Below are 16,857 nucleotides of genomic sequence, written 5' to 3' on the forward strand. Positions count from 1 at the left end.
TGAACTACTATAAAGCTGTGAACGACCGAAAAGGGAAAGGACAAGAGCGCGGGAAACCTTATGATAACCGCGGTAGGGGTAATACAAGTGGTGGTAAGAAGCCAGTGAATGGAAGTTGTTACAAATGTGGAGAGCGGGGTCATATGTCGTATGATTGCCAGAAGAAATTGGACAAGTGTTTGAATTGTGGGAAGTTAGGCCACAAAGCCGAAGTGTGTAGGACAAGAGTCTTTTGTTTCAACTGTGGTGAGGAGGGCCACAAGAGTATAACTTGTAAGAAGCCCAAGAAGGTGATGGGCAAGGTGTTTGCTTTGAGTGGAGAGGATGCTAGCCTTGAGGACAATCTCATTAGAGGTACGTGTTTCATCTATGACACTCATTTAATTGCGATTATAGATACGGGAGCGACACATTCTTTTATTTCTTTGGATTGTGCGAAGCGTCTTAGTATTCCTTTAACGGATATGACGGGTAGGATGGAAATAGAAACTCCTGCTAATGGTTCAGTGATTACTCGACAAGTATGTCGTAATTGCCCCGTAACCATTTTTGATAGGCACTTTGGTATGGATTTAGTGTGTATTCCACTTAGTGGTATGGATGTGATTTTTGGTATGAATTGGTTAATCTTCAACCGAATTCATATCAACTGTCGTGAGAAGGCCGTTGTTTTTCCGAAGCCGGAGGAGAACTTGCATTTGATGAGCGGGAAGGAAGTATCGGAAGCGTTGAAAGAACATGCCGAGATGTTCATGATGTTTACATCATTAAAACTCGAAGGAGGAGTTAAGATAGAAGAGTTACCGATCGTTTGTGAATTCCCAGATGTGTTTCCGGATGATATATCTGACGTGCCTCCAAAGCGAGAGGTAGAGTTTTCTATCGACCTAGTACCTGGAACTAGCCCGATATCGATGGCGCCGTATCGAATGTCAGCGTCAGAGTTGAATGAGTTGAAGAAGCAACTTGAAGAGCTGCTTGAGAAGAAGTTTGTTCGGCCGAGTGTTTCGCCTTGGGGAGCGCCGGTATTGCTTGTGAAGAAGAAAGATGGAAGCATGAGATTATGTATAGACTATCGTCAGTTGAACAAAGTGACGATCAAGAATAAATATCCACTTCCGAGGATAGATGATTTGATGGATCAACTAGTTGGAGCTTGTGTGTTTAGTAAGATCGATTTGAGATCTGGATACCATCAGATTAGAGTGAAGACGGAAGACATACCTAAGACTGCGTTTAGGACGAGGTATGGGCACTACGAGTATTCAGTTATGCCGTTTGGTGTGACCAATGCACCTGGAGTTTTCATGGAGTATATGAACCGAATTTTCCATTCATTTTTGGATAGATTCGTGGTGGTGTTCATTGACGACATTTTGATTTACTCAAAATCCGAAGAAGAGCACGAAGAGCACTTGAGGATTGTTTTACAAATCTTGAAGGAGAAGAAGTTGTATGCCAAGTTGTCGAAGTGTGAATTTTGGATGAAAGAGGTGAGTTTCCTAGGGCATATAATTTCAAGTGGAGGAATCGCGGTAGATCCTGCGAAGGTTGACGCTGTGTCACAGTGGGGAACGCCGGAATCTGTTTCAGAGATCAGAAGTTTCCTTGGTTTAGCCGGTTATTATAGAAGATTCATCGAAGGTTTTTCGAAGTTGGCTTTGCCGTTAACCAAGTTGACGAGGAAAGATCAAGCGTTTGTTTGGGATGGTATTTGTGAGAAGAGTTTCCAAGAGCTCAAAAGAAGATTGACTACTGCACCCGTGTTGATTTTACCTGATGCCAAAGAGTCGTTCGTCGTGTATTGCGATGCTTCGAAGTTAGGACTTGGTGGAGTGCTTATGCAAGGGGGTAATGTGGTAGCATATGCTTCAAGGCAACTGAAGGTTCACGAGAGGAACTATCCAACGCATGATTTGGAGTTAGCCGCAGTGGTGTTTGCTTTGAAAGTGTGGAGACACTACTTGTATGGATCGAGGTTTGAAGTGTTTAGTGATCACAAGAGTCTGAAGTACTTATTCGACCAGAAGGAGTTGAATATGAGGCAACGAAGATGGCTCGAATTCTTAAAGGACTACGATTTTGAATTAAGTTATCACCCCGGAAAAGCCAATGTGGTGGCCGATGCATTAAGTAGGAAAACTTTGCATATGTCATCATTGATGATGAGAGAGTTGGAGTTGATTGAAGAATTCCGAGACTTGAGTCTTGTGTGTGAGGTTACTTCTTCAAGTGTGAAGCTTGGAATGTTAAAGTTGACGAATCCTTTTCTCGAGGATATTAAAGAACGTCAGAAATCGGATAAGAGATTGATGGAGAAGATGGTACTCATCAATGAAGGCAAGGAGACCAATATCAAGATTGATGAAAGTGGAGTCATGAGATTTCACGGAAGAGTTTGTGTACCGGATGTACCCGAATTGAAAAGAATGATCATGGAAGAAGGTCACAGAAGTGGTTTGAGTATTCATCCTGGAGTAACCAAGATGTATCAGGATTTGAGGAAGTTATTTTGGTGGCCGGGAATGAAGAGGCAAATTTCTGAATTTGTTTATTCATGCTTAACTTGTCAGAAATCGAAGATTGAACATCAGAAGCCGTTTGGTTTGTTGCAACCAATGTTTATACCCGAATGGAAATGGGATAGCATTGCAATGGATTTTGTGGGAGGTTTACCGAAGACCAAGAAAAGTAACGAGGTGATTTGGGTAGTGGTAGATCGTCTGACGAAGTGTGCTCACTTCATTGCTATTAGGAAAGGTACTTTGGTGCCTAAGTTGGCCGAGATTTATGTGGAGCAGATTGTGAAGCTACATGGTATTCCAACAAGTATTATTTCGGATAGAGATCCGAGATTTACTTCTAGATTTTGGGAAAGCTTGCAAGAAGCTTTAGGAACGAAGTTGAGGTTGAGTTCAGCTTATCATCCTCAAACAGATGGTCAGTCAGAGAGGACGATACAATCCTTAGAGGATTTGTTGAGAGCTTGCGTTTTGGAGCAAAATGTGAATTGGGATTCTTGTTTGCCGTTGGTAGAGTTTACATACAACAACAGTTACCATTCTAGTATCGGAATGGCACCGTTTGAGGCTTTGTATGGGAGAAGGTGTAGGACACCTCTGTGTTGGTATGAAACTGGAGAAGGTGCAATTCTTGGACCAGAGATTGTACAAGAAACAACAGAGAAGATTCGGATGATTCGTGAGAAGATGAAAGCGTCTCAGAGTCGACAGAAGAGTTATCATGATAAGAGGAGGAAGGACATTGAATTCCAAGAGGGGGATCATGTATTCCTACGAGTTACATCGACTACTGGAGTAGGACGTGCGTTGAAGTCAAGGAAGTTGACGTCGAGGTTTATTGGACCGTTTGAGATTTTGAAGCGAGTTGGGAAAGTGGCGTATAGGATTGCATTACCGCCATCATTGGCGAATTTGCACGATGTTTTCCATGTATCACAGTTGCGCAAGTATGTGTCTGATCCGACACACGTGATTGAATCGGACGATGTTCAAGTGAGGGATGACTTGACCATCGAGACTGTGCCTTTGAGAATCGAAGGGAGAGAAGTGAAGAGGTTGAGAAACAAAGAGATTGCATCCGTGAAAGTCGTGTGGGGAGGACCGGCTGGTGAGAATGCAACGTGGGAGTTGGAAAGCAAGATGAGAGATTCGTATCCTGATCTGTTTCTAGGTAATTTCGAGGGCGAAATTCTTTTAAGGGGGGTAGGATTGTAACGACCCATTTTTCGTACTCGTGTATTTTATTAAAGGTCATTTTATTTATTAATTGGCTTTTATTATTTTAGTGAGCGACGAATAATTATTTAGCCGAACGTAAGTTATTAGACGCGAGAACCATTGTTTTGGGCTTATGGGCGTGAGAGGCAATGGGCCTAAGCCAATTGGGCTTGGTTCATGACCATGGAAAGTAGTATAAGTAACAAGTCAAACACATGAATAGTTTCACAATTCATTTTCTTTGAACTTTGAGTGAGTAAGAGCAAGAGCAAAACCATAGAACAAGGGCTAGGGGTTGATCAAGAGAGAAAGCTTGAGCAAGAGAAGGCTTGGATCATCATCTTTGCTTAAGGTAAGAGATTAGAATTCATGATTCTTGAGTGACAAGGAGGGGGGAGATTGTCTATGTCTCCGTTCCCGAACTCTCCCACTCAATTTCTTTTAGACTTTTGATAAGCTTTTGTATGTGAGTATGATGTTCTTCATCATCACTTTGTATGTGTTAATCACTAGCTTGATTTCATGATAAATATGTATGTGTTTGGATCATGTTGAAAAAGTTTATGAAAGTTACTTAAAACCCAAGAAATTGGCATGATTTTGATTGTTAGAGGTATTTGGATGTTTGGAAGGGATGATTAACGTTCCTTGATACCATATATGTTTGGAATGGCTGTTTATAAGAATTTATAACATGTTTGGATGAATTTTTGAGTTGATTTGAGGTTAAACCGCCTTAGATAACTCAAGAACAGATTTTCTTTCTGGTGTAGTTCGCTGAGCGAACAGGAGTTCGCTACAGCGAACATGCTCGCTACAAGCTCGCTACCTGTTCGCCATGCACCTGTAATCCTCTGATGTAGTTCGCTACAGCGAACTGAGCTTCGCTTAGCGAATAAGTTCGCTACCTGTTCGCTACGGATTCGCTTAGCGAACAGTACTGAACCTGCAACTTTTGTTAATGTTTGTAAGTGTGATTAGGCACTTGTAACATGGTTTAAGGGTATCCTTACATGATTGTTGATACATGTTGATACTGTTAATGCTTATTGGTAATCGTTATATGATTGATAAACGTATATGCAATAAGTTGTAGCTTAAAGTGAGCAATGTGAAGATTTGGCATTAATTTGTAATGTTAAGTGAATGTGTTTGAATTGTGTTTCCGCATTCATAATGAGTAGCTTCGAGCTAGAAATATCATATTGATGATATGTGCAAACATACATGCATTCATGTATATATATGTTGAAATTGGAAACTTGGGTTCCAATAGATTTAAATGGATTTTTGAGTCCATAAGGAAGCCGAGGATCGGATTAGATGAATCCATAAGATCTAGAGCTGCTATCCAGCAGGATATAAAACTGTTTAACTTATCCATGAGGGATATGAAGGTTTGGTAAGTTCCGAACAATCCGGCAAGATGTAAAACTGTTTAACTTATCCATAAGGGGTAAAAGGCAATTGGTACCACATGCATTAGTCGTGTCTAGGGATGACATGACATAGAATGATTGGCATTAGATACATTAGGGTAAATGCGCATATATTTGATAAATGGTATGTGACATTATATGGTTGAACTGTGTTAAACTTTATTACTTGATAACTGTTTAATACGACGTTTTGGACATGAGTTAGAATATGTATGATGTAGTTCGGAAGTGTAAGACCTTTCTTATACTCGTATGATATGCGATTATGTTTTCTAACTCTCTGCTTTGTGTTATTTGCTGGACCTTTGGGGGTTCAGATATTCAGGCTGAGGATTGTGCCGACGTTTAGACTGCTGTTTTAGCCGGACGTTGAAATACCTTTTGGTGAGGAGACTTAGCATAGATTACTCCTCCTAGTACTAGCTTCTGATTAGAGTTTGTAAATAGTAAATGCTCTGGTAATGTAACATCGAGTCGGGGATTACGCTTGGATTTCATCGTATATCGGTGTTACCTTTTGATATGCTAGTTCTTGTATAAGTGACATCCTTAGGGATGAATATGGCTTATGTATATATATATATGTATATATATATGCATGCTTGGTTTGATTGAATCCGCTGTTGCTTTTCATGTTAAATTTCATGACGCTCTGTGTGTATGCATTGTGTTTTAATTACCGCGTGGCACTCTGCCTTTACACTTGTTAAAAAGTTTTTAAAATTACGTTTTTAAGGGTAGTACGGGTTAGGGTGTTACAATAATAATCTAGTTCAAGTTCAATGTTATTCGGCAATCCATGAAGTTCTATTAATTCTTTCCAGCCATTAAAGATTATAGGATTATCATAACTTTTATTGTACTTAAGTACGGTCCAACCATTGTCTGAATTGAATACGAACCACATATTGTCTAACTTATTATAATATTCGACAATGAAAGTTGGATCTATTTCTCCGTAACCCTGTGAAACACAAATGAAATGTTTTAATTAGTAAAAAAGACTACCATAACAAAGTAAAAAAAAAAAGAATTAATTAAAAAAGTAAAAAATATTACCAGATTAGAAAGTCTTACAACTCTGCAAGTTGTAATTGGTTTTGATTGTAGCATTTCAGCAATACTCATATTGTTAATAATTATAAGTGTTAAATATATGTAATAGACACAGCCACATATAGATGCAAAATAGAAGGCATAGTTCTACAATAATTGGAACTTAAATATTGTTTCTTTGCAAAATGAAGTACACCCCACGTGAGACATGTAGGTTTCTTTCAAAGCCTTTATGAAAAGATCAAAAGGTAGATTCTTCAACTTTAAAAAGTAGAAATCATGATGATGAAAACTTGTGGATGAGGTAAAAAAAGGACCGCATGATCTTTATTAACTTGCAATAAAAAAATTCTTTTTTTAAGTACTGCATGATTTTAAAAATTATGTAGGTAAAATTATACTGAAGGTCCTTATCTTATTTATTTATAAAAATTAAATGACTAAAGTGTTAGTGATAAAAAAAGATAAAGGACCGCACTGTTACAAAAAAAGGGACTAAAGCGTTACAAATAACAAAAAATAAAGAGTAAACTGTTACAAAAAAAAAGATAAAGGACCAGATTGTTACAAAAAAAAGATAAATGACCAGAGTGTTAAAAAAAAATATGATTAATTTTATTGATTGAAGATATATTTTGAATTAAATACATTAGATTTTAAATTATTGGAACTGCTAGATTATCATGTTGTGAAGAAAATGTGGTAAAGGTAGGTCATAAATCAGAAGGTGCATTCTCTAAAAGTAAGATTGATTGAAAGTCATGTGTACTTGAAAATTGATTGCAAAAAATGAGATGGGTAATTCATAATGACTACTCTATTTAGAGAATCTTAGGCTACATATCCTTCACGTGAATGTTTTGGCTACATATGTTTACCTTTATTTGTACTTGACTCCCTCAATCTCAAGAGATTTAATAAGGTAGAATGTATTGAGATTATTGCAATTTACGAACGATAATACAATTAGTAATCATATTATAAGGACAATGAAATGTAAGAACATCTCCATTCATTATATTATTGGCAGCGCAATAGCTTTCCCAGCCACGTCCAATCATCAGGCTTGGTTCGGTGTCGGGGCTTATTTGTAATCTACATGGAATTTTGATGTTTAGTGGACCGCACAAGTAAATATATTTGTTCTTTGCTTTGAGTATGTAGTTGGCAAAATCATTAGGAATCGCCTGTATCAATGAAAAAAAATTATAAATAGTTAGAAATAATATATTGTATTAGAACAATAGTTAGAAATATTTTGAAAAATTAATTTACCAATGGTTTATTGATAGCCTGATTTTTGTGAAGAAAAACACAAAATGATAAATATATTCTTGGAGCAGTGCTTAAACTATGGAATGGAGGATAAACATTTGAACCTACTTGAGAGATATCAATTTTTATTTTGAAACAATTATCTCCGAAATAGCTAAAGAATATTCTTCTATAGCCAACGAATTTATATGTAACTCTTAATGCAGTCCAACCATTTGTTAGTTTAGGATGTAAAATTGATTTATTGAAGGTCATAGTATGAACAACTTCATCTGATAGTTTGATATACCATGTATCTTCCAATTCATGAAAAAATTCAGCTGCAAACCATGGATCAATTTCAGCAGCACTCTAAGAAGAAAATTAAATATAGTTAGATGTAAAAACCAAAATATTATGAAATCGCAAATATATAAGTAATATCGAGAATGAAATAAACCTGATTAGGTGCATGAATGGTTACAAAATTAGATATGACTTCTCTTTTGTTAGTATGAAACATGACTTGATTAACTTAAAATTGTTATCAATATGATATTATCATTCATTGTATTTCTATCTTTGGGGATATATTTATAGTGTGATTGAGTTGAGTTGTTGAGGAAAAGTTAATTTAATAAATTTTATTTAAATGCACTGTAATTATGATGTGATACATGAAATTATTTAGATGGTCTAGTTGTACTCATGGGTGTGTACCAAGTAATAATAATGAATGTGAAATATAGATAATCAATATATTAGGTTTTATTTAAAAACTATAAAAAAAAAATTGTAAAACAATGAAAAAAATATTAAAATTGGTGTATTTTAAATTTTTAGGTGAGAATGATAAAGTTGATCTTCTCCGTTTTTTTGAAAAATCATTTTTTTTCTATTGGAAATTCAGTCCATTTTCTCCGTATTTTTGAAAAATAATTTGTTATAAAAGTTAAGATAAAGTTATAATTGATTAGTTGTAGTTTGATAAAGTGGATACACATTGGATACTTTGGCTTGTACTAATAACATTGTCATAAAGCCTGTTACATGAGGTGATGCTAGCTTGTTGAAGAAAGTAGTAATGTACAATAAGGTGTAGCAGTAGATTAAATTTCATTATAAATTTGTAATCACATTTAACTATATAAATGTGAAGTGACCAAGTGGTTGGTTGGTGAAGAGAATATAGTTTATGAAATGGAAGATGACAATGTTGGTAACATTGAAAGTAATGAAGAAATATGTGATGGAGAAGTAATAAATGGAGATGAATCTTCCGGGAAATATCCTGGAGTTTATGTTGCTGATTACAATGATTGTCATTATTGGGGTTACACGGTCGGAGAGAACAACAATGTTTTGGTAACATTATTATTTAAAGTAATATTTTGTTAATAATTTTTAATAATAAAAGTATTGTAATTCAACTTGTTTATTTGCAGGAAATTCCTAAAGAAAACTCATTCATATTTAATGATAGAACTCAAGCCAAAATTACCTTGATTGATCATTTGAACGGCGATAGATATCCTTGTGATATTTATTTTGGGGATACTAATATCGATGAGATATATGTAGGAAATGGTTGGCATGAGTTTATAAGAGGCAAAGTTTTGAAGATCGGAGATATTGTGTATCTTCTTATGTATGGAGATAATCCACATAACATACATGTATTCCATATAGAGGAAATGTGATTAAGTAACATATTTGTAAGATAGTGTTGTTTTAATGTATTAAAGTAAGATGGTGTAAGTTTTATCTAAGTTTAAGAATGAATGTAATTTTGAATTAGTTAAGATGGATCCAGTTTAAGTATGTACTGAATATATATTTTCAAATATTAGATAAAAATATAAGTTGGAAAACAATCATTTAGCCAAACTAATTAAATAAGCAACAGTCATTAAGCAAATAAATATAACATAAACATAGTCAATTAATGTAGCGGTTAGAACAACAATCAAAAACATTGCCCAACTTTGAGTATTGTCAAATGAAGTTGGAGTTATGACTCAATTGCTACTTGATATAGGAACATATATTGCTTTAATATTCAGGAAATTGGAATTCTTCATTGTCAGGTAAGTTATCAAAACATCTGAACTGAACTTCCATTGTACTTGAGTTATGCTTTGGTTTCATTTTAAGCACCTTGACCTGAACAAATAACCTAGTACTGTGAGATTAACCTCAAAATGTTAACATGAAATATGTTGAAAGGAATAATCTATGTATACGTTACCTGCTAAAGGTTTTCAAAAACCTCTTTGAAAACAACATTAGTAGTTGAAGTTGGAAAAATGTTATCTGCTTTTTTTTCTTTATCATATATCAATATCTTCAAACCATTTTTGGTGGTAACTCTTGACATTGCCACATACAATTGACCATGACTGAAAACATCCTTTGGCAAGTATAGTCCAACATAATCCAATGACTGACCTTGTGATTTATTTATGGTCATTGCATATGAGACTATAATTGGAAATTGTATTCTGTTTAGCTTAAATGGCCATGGTGATTGTGATGGTGACATTTTGATTCGTGGAATATACATTGTGTTTCCAAGATGTCTTCCACTTATAATTTTTGCCTCAATGACATGATTTGCAAGTCTTGTTACTATCATTCTAGTACCATTACATAAGCCTTCCGATTGATCAAGATTTCTCATGAGCATTATCGGTGTTCCAATTTTCAAACTGATTTTGTGATTTGGTAATCCAGATGTTTTAAGAGAATTTAGAAATTCAGGTGTCAGCGTCTCAAATATCTCACAATCATTAACATCAGCACGATCGATTGAGTCACAGCTGTAAAAATCTTGAGCATCACCTGTATTTGGAACAGATTATAATATGAATGTTAATAATATTGATACGAAATATAATGGTATGCAATATAAATGGTATTACCTGGTATCAAGCTCAAAACATATGTGTTGATCTGTTCGACAACTTCAATTGTGGAAGCTAGAATTGCTCTTGCTTGCAAATAATTTGGACATTTGTATTGATCGACCAAGTTTGGATAAGTACTTTGAACTATAGCAGGAATGGGATCATCATAATCAAGAATTAGCAGTTCCTTTGGAATATCTACATCAGCATACCCATCATTTGGCTCTGATAGTCTGCCTTCTCCTATTTTTAATAGCCACTTAGAAAAATTGGCTATTTCTTGATCGTTTCCGTTTTTTTTCAACCTCATATTTTGAGTTAAAGTCAAGACTTTGTAGTGGTCCCATATCTTTGAGGAGTTGATGGTGGCATGTACAATATCTGAACGATAACCTCTTGGTACCACTGGAAGTATTTGTCTAAAGTCACCTCCAAAAACTATAACCTTTCCACCGAAAATTGTTTTACTGTTTGAAAAGGAACTCATAACATCTCGCAGTGTTCTTTCAAGTGCTTCAAAAGTATACCTATGCGCCATTGGAGCTTCATCCCATATGATGAGTTTGGTTTGTTTCAGAAGTCCTGCCCGATCATCATTGTGTTCTATATTGCATGTAGCATTATCTAAAGTTGGAACCGGAATCTTAAACTTTGAATGTGCGGTTCTTCCTCCAGGTAATAACAGTGATGCTATTCCACTGCTGGCAACGGTCAAAACAATTTGTGATTTTGATCTGAGGGACGAAGCAAGTGTTCTCCACATATATGTTTTACCTGTTCCTCCATAACCATGTAAGAAAAATACACCTCCTTGTTGTTTTCTGACTGCCTTCATAATTGTTTGGTATATGCCTCTTTGTTCATCTATCATGATATTGATATAATTTTGGATATTTATTTAAGCTTTGTAAAATTTGTCAAAAAATGATGGAAATGATCTCTAATAATGAAATACATCTTATATTTGTATTTAGATAAATTAAATGATTTAAACATAAATTGAATTGCAGACAATGTACCTGTAAGTGACTGATACAATTGTAGAAATTCCTCTCTTTGTTGATGAACATCATAATTGAGCTCATCATAAATGAGTCTATTTCCCAATTCTGCTGTGACATAGTCATTTGGAAATGGAAGACATGGAAAATCTGTCAAACTTTTTCTGTTGGCTTCTAAGTATTTTTCAATCTCAATTAGAGTCAAATTTTCAAGCTGTGCTTCGGTTAATTGCAGTTCTGCGTTTTGTACGGAAGAAAGTAAATGAGTTTCCATATACTATAAAGATAACAATCCATTTAAAAAAATAATAATGTTGATAACGTACCTCTGTTGTTCGCAATGATCCGTTGTCGATGGAGAATACCATCTGATAACCAAACTTTAGTTTCATCCCATACATGTCTAGGACGATTCATCGTTTTTGCAAGTAGTATAATGACAAAAAGCTTTCTCAAAAAATGGCCGGAACCCCAATCTTTAGCTTCCTTTATAGCTTGGATGTACTGTCTATCATCTTCAAGAAATCCCATGGCAAAGCAAGCATCTCTGTAGGTAAAGTATTGAGTATTTCCAATTTTCTTGATATCATCATAACATGTTGGTCCCTTTACAACTGCCAACATCATTCTAAAATAGTAGAGTTCACCAGTACTTGGAGGAACCCAAATTAATCTTCCAATTGTGTATCCTCTTTTTCTTAGCTTCCACTTTCTAGACTTCTTGACATAAACAAACTTAGAGACAAATTGACCATATGTAAGAGTTCTTGCCTCTGGGAATGTATTGTTTGCCTCTAACCATGCAGTAAACATTGATTCGGTGACGCTTGGTTTAAGAAGAACATCATCAAGATTTTCATAATCTTGAAAATAAACAGAATTTTGTCCTTCTAAGTGATAGAATAATCTTTCAACTGCAGGTTTCCTACCATGGATAGGAAAAGAAAAAATTCTCCAACATGCTTCACATGGAGATACATATCTACAATCAATGTATTCTTTGACTTCATCAATTTCTTCATTTTTAGAACTTTTTCGCTTAATGGAGGGAGAAACAGATGTTGTTATCCTATCATATCCTTTGTGTATGTATTTGAAGAGATATTTGATTGATGTACATTGGTTACACCATTCCATATTGATGTGTGCTTGATATTTCAACAACAAAAAAGCATTGTAAGGGACAACATTTCTATTGTCCATTGTTACTCCACTTTTTGTTATAGTATGACCATGTGATCTTCTTCTATAAATCGGATAACCATCTTGATCAACAATAGTTTTTTCAACAAATTTTTTGGGATAATACTTTGAACATTTGCTAGTTTGTTGCATGCAAGGTGAAGAGGTATGTGTTATACCGCAAGGGCCATGAATCATATGATGTTTGACCAATTGATACAATTCCTGTTGTGTTGACTGATCTGGAATTTCAGCTGAGATAATGGTGTTAATATCATCAGGAGTTGGAAACTTGCTTGATGGGTGAAGGAATAGTAAAATGTGAGCATGTGGCAAACCTCTTTTTTGAAATTCAATAGTGTACAAATCTGTTCAAACATGCATAACAATAAATATTTATGACATGGCATGTGTAAAATAAAGTGGTCAAAATAATATCTGATCAGAAGGTGTAATTATAAAACTTACATGCCATTACTCTTCCGAGGACATGATTCTTGGTAAGATCTTTGAGCAACTCATTAAATTTGATTTTAAAAACTCTAGCTATGATATCTGGACGATCATGAGGTTTTAAATGTTTGCTGTCAAGTAATCTAATAATGTCCGGCCAATTTGGATTGCATGTAAAGGTTATGAACAAATCAGGGAAACCAACTGCTGCAGATATGGCCATACCATCAAAATATAACTGGTCCATGTATCTTTTGCTACCAACAAAAGTTGAAGGCAATACAACTCTTTTACCAGTTTTCCCATCTGTTCCTTCAGCAGCATGAAGTTTTTGATATTTACTTACTCTTAAGGTAGATTGATTGTTTCTAATGAATGATAACCTTTCAGCCTCCATCATTGTGAAACCATCAACTAAAAATTGTTGGAAAAGTCTTCTGGAAGAAATTAGAGTTTGAGCCTCTGCTTTTCTCATTTGGATTCGAAAAGATAGCCAATCCATGATTGTGAGTCGATTTCTCCTTGTAATTATGACATCGGGCCTTTCTTTATGTAGTGTTCCACGTCTATATCCATCCTCTCCATATGGAAATAGTAGAGGATATTGATATCCAAGGTATGCTGAATGGAATTCATTGATTCTTTCAAGTTTTCCACTACGTTGTTCTATTATTAGATCTCTTGTATCTCCAGCATCAACATCACCAACAATAAGAGCTGCTACTTCAGAAACAGTGGGATGATTATATATCCTTCCATCAGTTTTCCTATCATGAATTAGTCTCAGTTTAAATTCATGAACATTTCCTTGCTTTAATTTATCTCTTGCCATTCGAAAAACTTTAGCATGGACATTGTGTTGATCAAGCATTAAAGCCAAGCTGGTCACAATTTCAAGATCAATAGCTTTGTTACCCCTGTACAATATGTTGAACAAATTATGATAAAATATATTGATTATTCACTATCTAAAATTGGCAATATTGAATAAGACACTAAAGATAAGTAACATCACAGACTCAAATAAACGCATAAGACAAATCTATATGTATATACTTACCCACAACTATTTATCCTATTGGCTATTTCATTGTCGGTGTCATAGATATAAAGTTGTGCATACTTTGGAAATTCGCCATCCTTTGGCAACATGCTTCCCATTCGATGACAGGGTTGTCCATGTAATCTCAAAACTGGTGGCCCTTTACCATTCTTGTTGGTTTTTTTATCAAACTTCATTCCAGGTGAGGTGAAAGAAAACATTGAATTGTACATCCTTATATTTTGCTGAAAGCTTTTACTTTGTTTGGAAATATTGTCAAACAATAGTTTTTGCAGACATTGAGGAGGATCTTTTAGGAATGGCAATTGAACTTTTCCATTACCACAACAAATTTGGAAAGTTGGTTCAACGGCATGTCTGGATTTTGCGCGTCTCTCTTGATACCACATTTGAGCTCCGCATGATTGACATTCATGTAGAGGATCACCAATGTCCGAATAACCTAAAAAGGATCAATGTATTATCAGCCAATGATTATAAATGCAATATGATTAAAAACAAATATTAAACATAATCAACCTTGTGGAGAATTAGCTGCAAATAAGGTAATGCATTCAACAGCATCATCTTGATCTGTGTCACTATCTGTGCAACTTTCATAAGCATCTTCTTCACTGCTTGAAGATAAATTGGAGTCTTGTTGAGACTCATTATGAGCAGTTTGAGAGGCTGTTTGTTTTCTTTTATTCTCATCAGAACTCTGGTCAGAATTTGGAATTGTAGATGAATTTTGAACATTAGTTATTTTCTGAACTTTGTTGACTGCATCAAACTTGCTTCTCAAGTTAACTTTTAATCCTTCAACATTGATTAAACTCTTGGATGGAATGGGTTTTTTATGTATTAGTGTTTCATTAACAGATTGATCAGCAGGTTGAAAACTTGGAATCAGTCTATTCACCACTGATGAAGTAATATTAGAAAGTGGAGTCTTGGTCATAGAAGTAGAAACCATATCTGGTGGTGTGGATGATGCAATTGGTATGGATTGCAAATTTTGAATCCGTCTGTTTACCACTGATGAAGTAATATCATTAAGTGGAATGTTACTCATAGAATTAGAAGTCATAGCTACTGTTGTGGAAAATCCAACATATATGCCTTGATAACCGCTCCTTTTCATATTTCTAATTCTTTTTTTATGTTGAAGGATTAATTTTCTCTTGTGCCTTGCAATTTTTGATGCAATTTTTTTAGCAATTGTTTGATTCTCCATTATTTCTTAGCAACGAAAACACTCTGGATTGAAAACAGAATTTTACATCAGGAATTTGTAATTAGACATTATTAAGGATTTGTAGGGAATTTTTGTTGACACCAAACAAACAGATACAATGAACATCAAAAAACATATTATGACTTCGTATTAAAATGACATTGACACAATGAACTGGTTACATATCAAAATACTGCATAGTATATAGAATGATAGATACTGTAATAACAGTTGTTCTATTTAAATAACAAATTTAAATGATCTAACCTTTTGACTGGAAGATTGATTTAGGAGATTGGAGTAGATACATGAATGATATTATAAACTAACTGTGATGTGAATACGAATCATTGTGATCAATTTGTTACAATCTGAAGTTCAGTTCTTGTGAATATTGCCATTTAGATGTATGTAAGATTGAGAACTTAATAATATAAGGACTTAAACTTCTTCATATCCATTTCGTATATAATGTTGTCTTGTGTTTCAAATATTGTGTAAAATTCAAATAAGATTAAATTTAGAAGACTGGTGGGAAATTTGAAATTATAATCTGTGGTTTTGAAAATGGTGTGAAATTTGAATTTGAAATTTCAATTTGAGAGCCAGCTGTTAATTTTGTATGATAAGCAAAACCACAACATGTAATTTGAATAATCTAATGATAAGTTTGCCTTCCCTAAGCATGAATAGAGTAATTTAATGTTATAGTTCCTAAAGGTAGACTATTACTTGCTCAAGGAAAAGATAATAATATAAAACTGAACTGATAGTACAGTCAGACTTCCCTAATGCTGTCATAGAGTTATGTAGGCTGCAGCAAAGTAATTATGCAGTCAAGTCCTTGTTTTATGGAAGGAGTTATGCAGTCAAGTCCTTGTTTTATGGAAGAAGTTTTGATGCAAAAACAGTAGAATCTACCTAATAGCAATTACAATGTAAGAAAAAGTACAATTTTTGCTGTTGTTATAATGTAAACAGATGATGTAACCAAATTAATTGGTTTAGTTACAATGAAATCAAACATTTTCGAGTAATACTATTCATCAACCATCTTTTCAATATTTCTGTAGATGATAAAGTAAGGATGACTTATTTTTTAAGTAACCAAGACAATCAAATATGAAAAGCAAAAATATACTTTAGAAGTATCTGACCACAATAATAATATAAATACTAATATTCATTAAAAATTGAAATACATAATAATTAAACTAAAATCAAAATAAGGAAATGTTTAAAGAGCTTATACACTTCTTTCAATATATTGCAATGAAAGATTTACATATAATATGGTGCTGCAGATGAAAATAAAAACAGAGATGGTCTATAATAACACACCAATTTTGAAAGATGAGTTAATCTTTAGTTATTAGACGAACATGAACCAAGTTGCGTGATATTTTGCAGGCAAATTTGAACCTAATTGTGTCACCCTCCTTGTAATTTTGAAATCTGCAAAACTCTTTCCATCCATGACCAATTATAGTTGCTACTATAGGAGAATATGTACTCATAATTGATGCTTGAAGGATATCTAAATGGTC

The 16,857-nt window shown here is 34.4% G+C and overlaps 1 protein-coding gene across 1 annotated transcript; it reads right to left on the minus strand.

Annotated features, from left to right (window-relative positions):
- Positions 1–9,740: 9,740 nt before the first annotated feature.
- On the minus strand, positions 9,741–15,217 carry LOC123923041. The gene is made up of 7 exons (XM_045975692.1): positions 14,614–15,217; positions 14,092–14,536; positions 13,047–13,948; positions 11,723–12,946; positions 11,415–11,633; positions 10,411–11,259; positions 9,741–10,330 (listed from the first exon to the last, which is right to left on the minus strand). The coding sequence occupies exons 1-7, from the start codon at positions 15,215–15,217 to the stop codon at positions 9,741–9,743; spliced, it is 4,833 nt and encodes a 1,610-aa protein (XP_045831648.1).
- Between the last annotated feature and the right edge of the window lie 1,640 nt (positions 15,218–16,857).

This window comes from Trifolium pratense, linkage group LG4 (assembly GCF_020283565.1).
Source record: "Trifolium pratense cultivar HEN17-A07 linkage group LG4, ARS_RC_1.1, whole genome shotgun sequence".
Lineage (NCBI taxonomy): Eukaryota > Viridiplantae > Streptophyta > Magnoliopsida > Fabales > Fabaceae > Trifolium > Trifolium pratense.

Coding starts and splice junctions, on each gene's coding strand:
- LOC123923041 (XM_045975692.1), bottom strand. CDS start 15,217: ATGAAAAGGAGCGGTTATCAAGGCATATATGTTGGATTTTCCACAACA. Junction 11,634..11,722: donor GATCATTGCGAACAACAGAG/GTACGTTATCAA, acceptor TACAAAACGCAG/AACTGCAATTAACCGAAGCA. Junction 10,331..10,410: donor TGTTTTGAGCTTGATACCAG/GTAATACCATTT, acceptor TTCCAAATACAG/GTGATGCTCAAGATTTTTAC.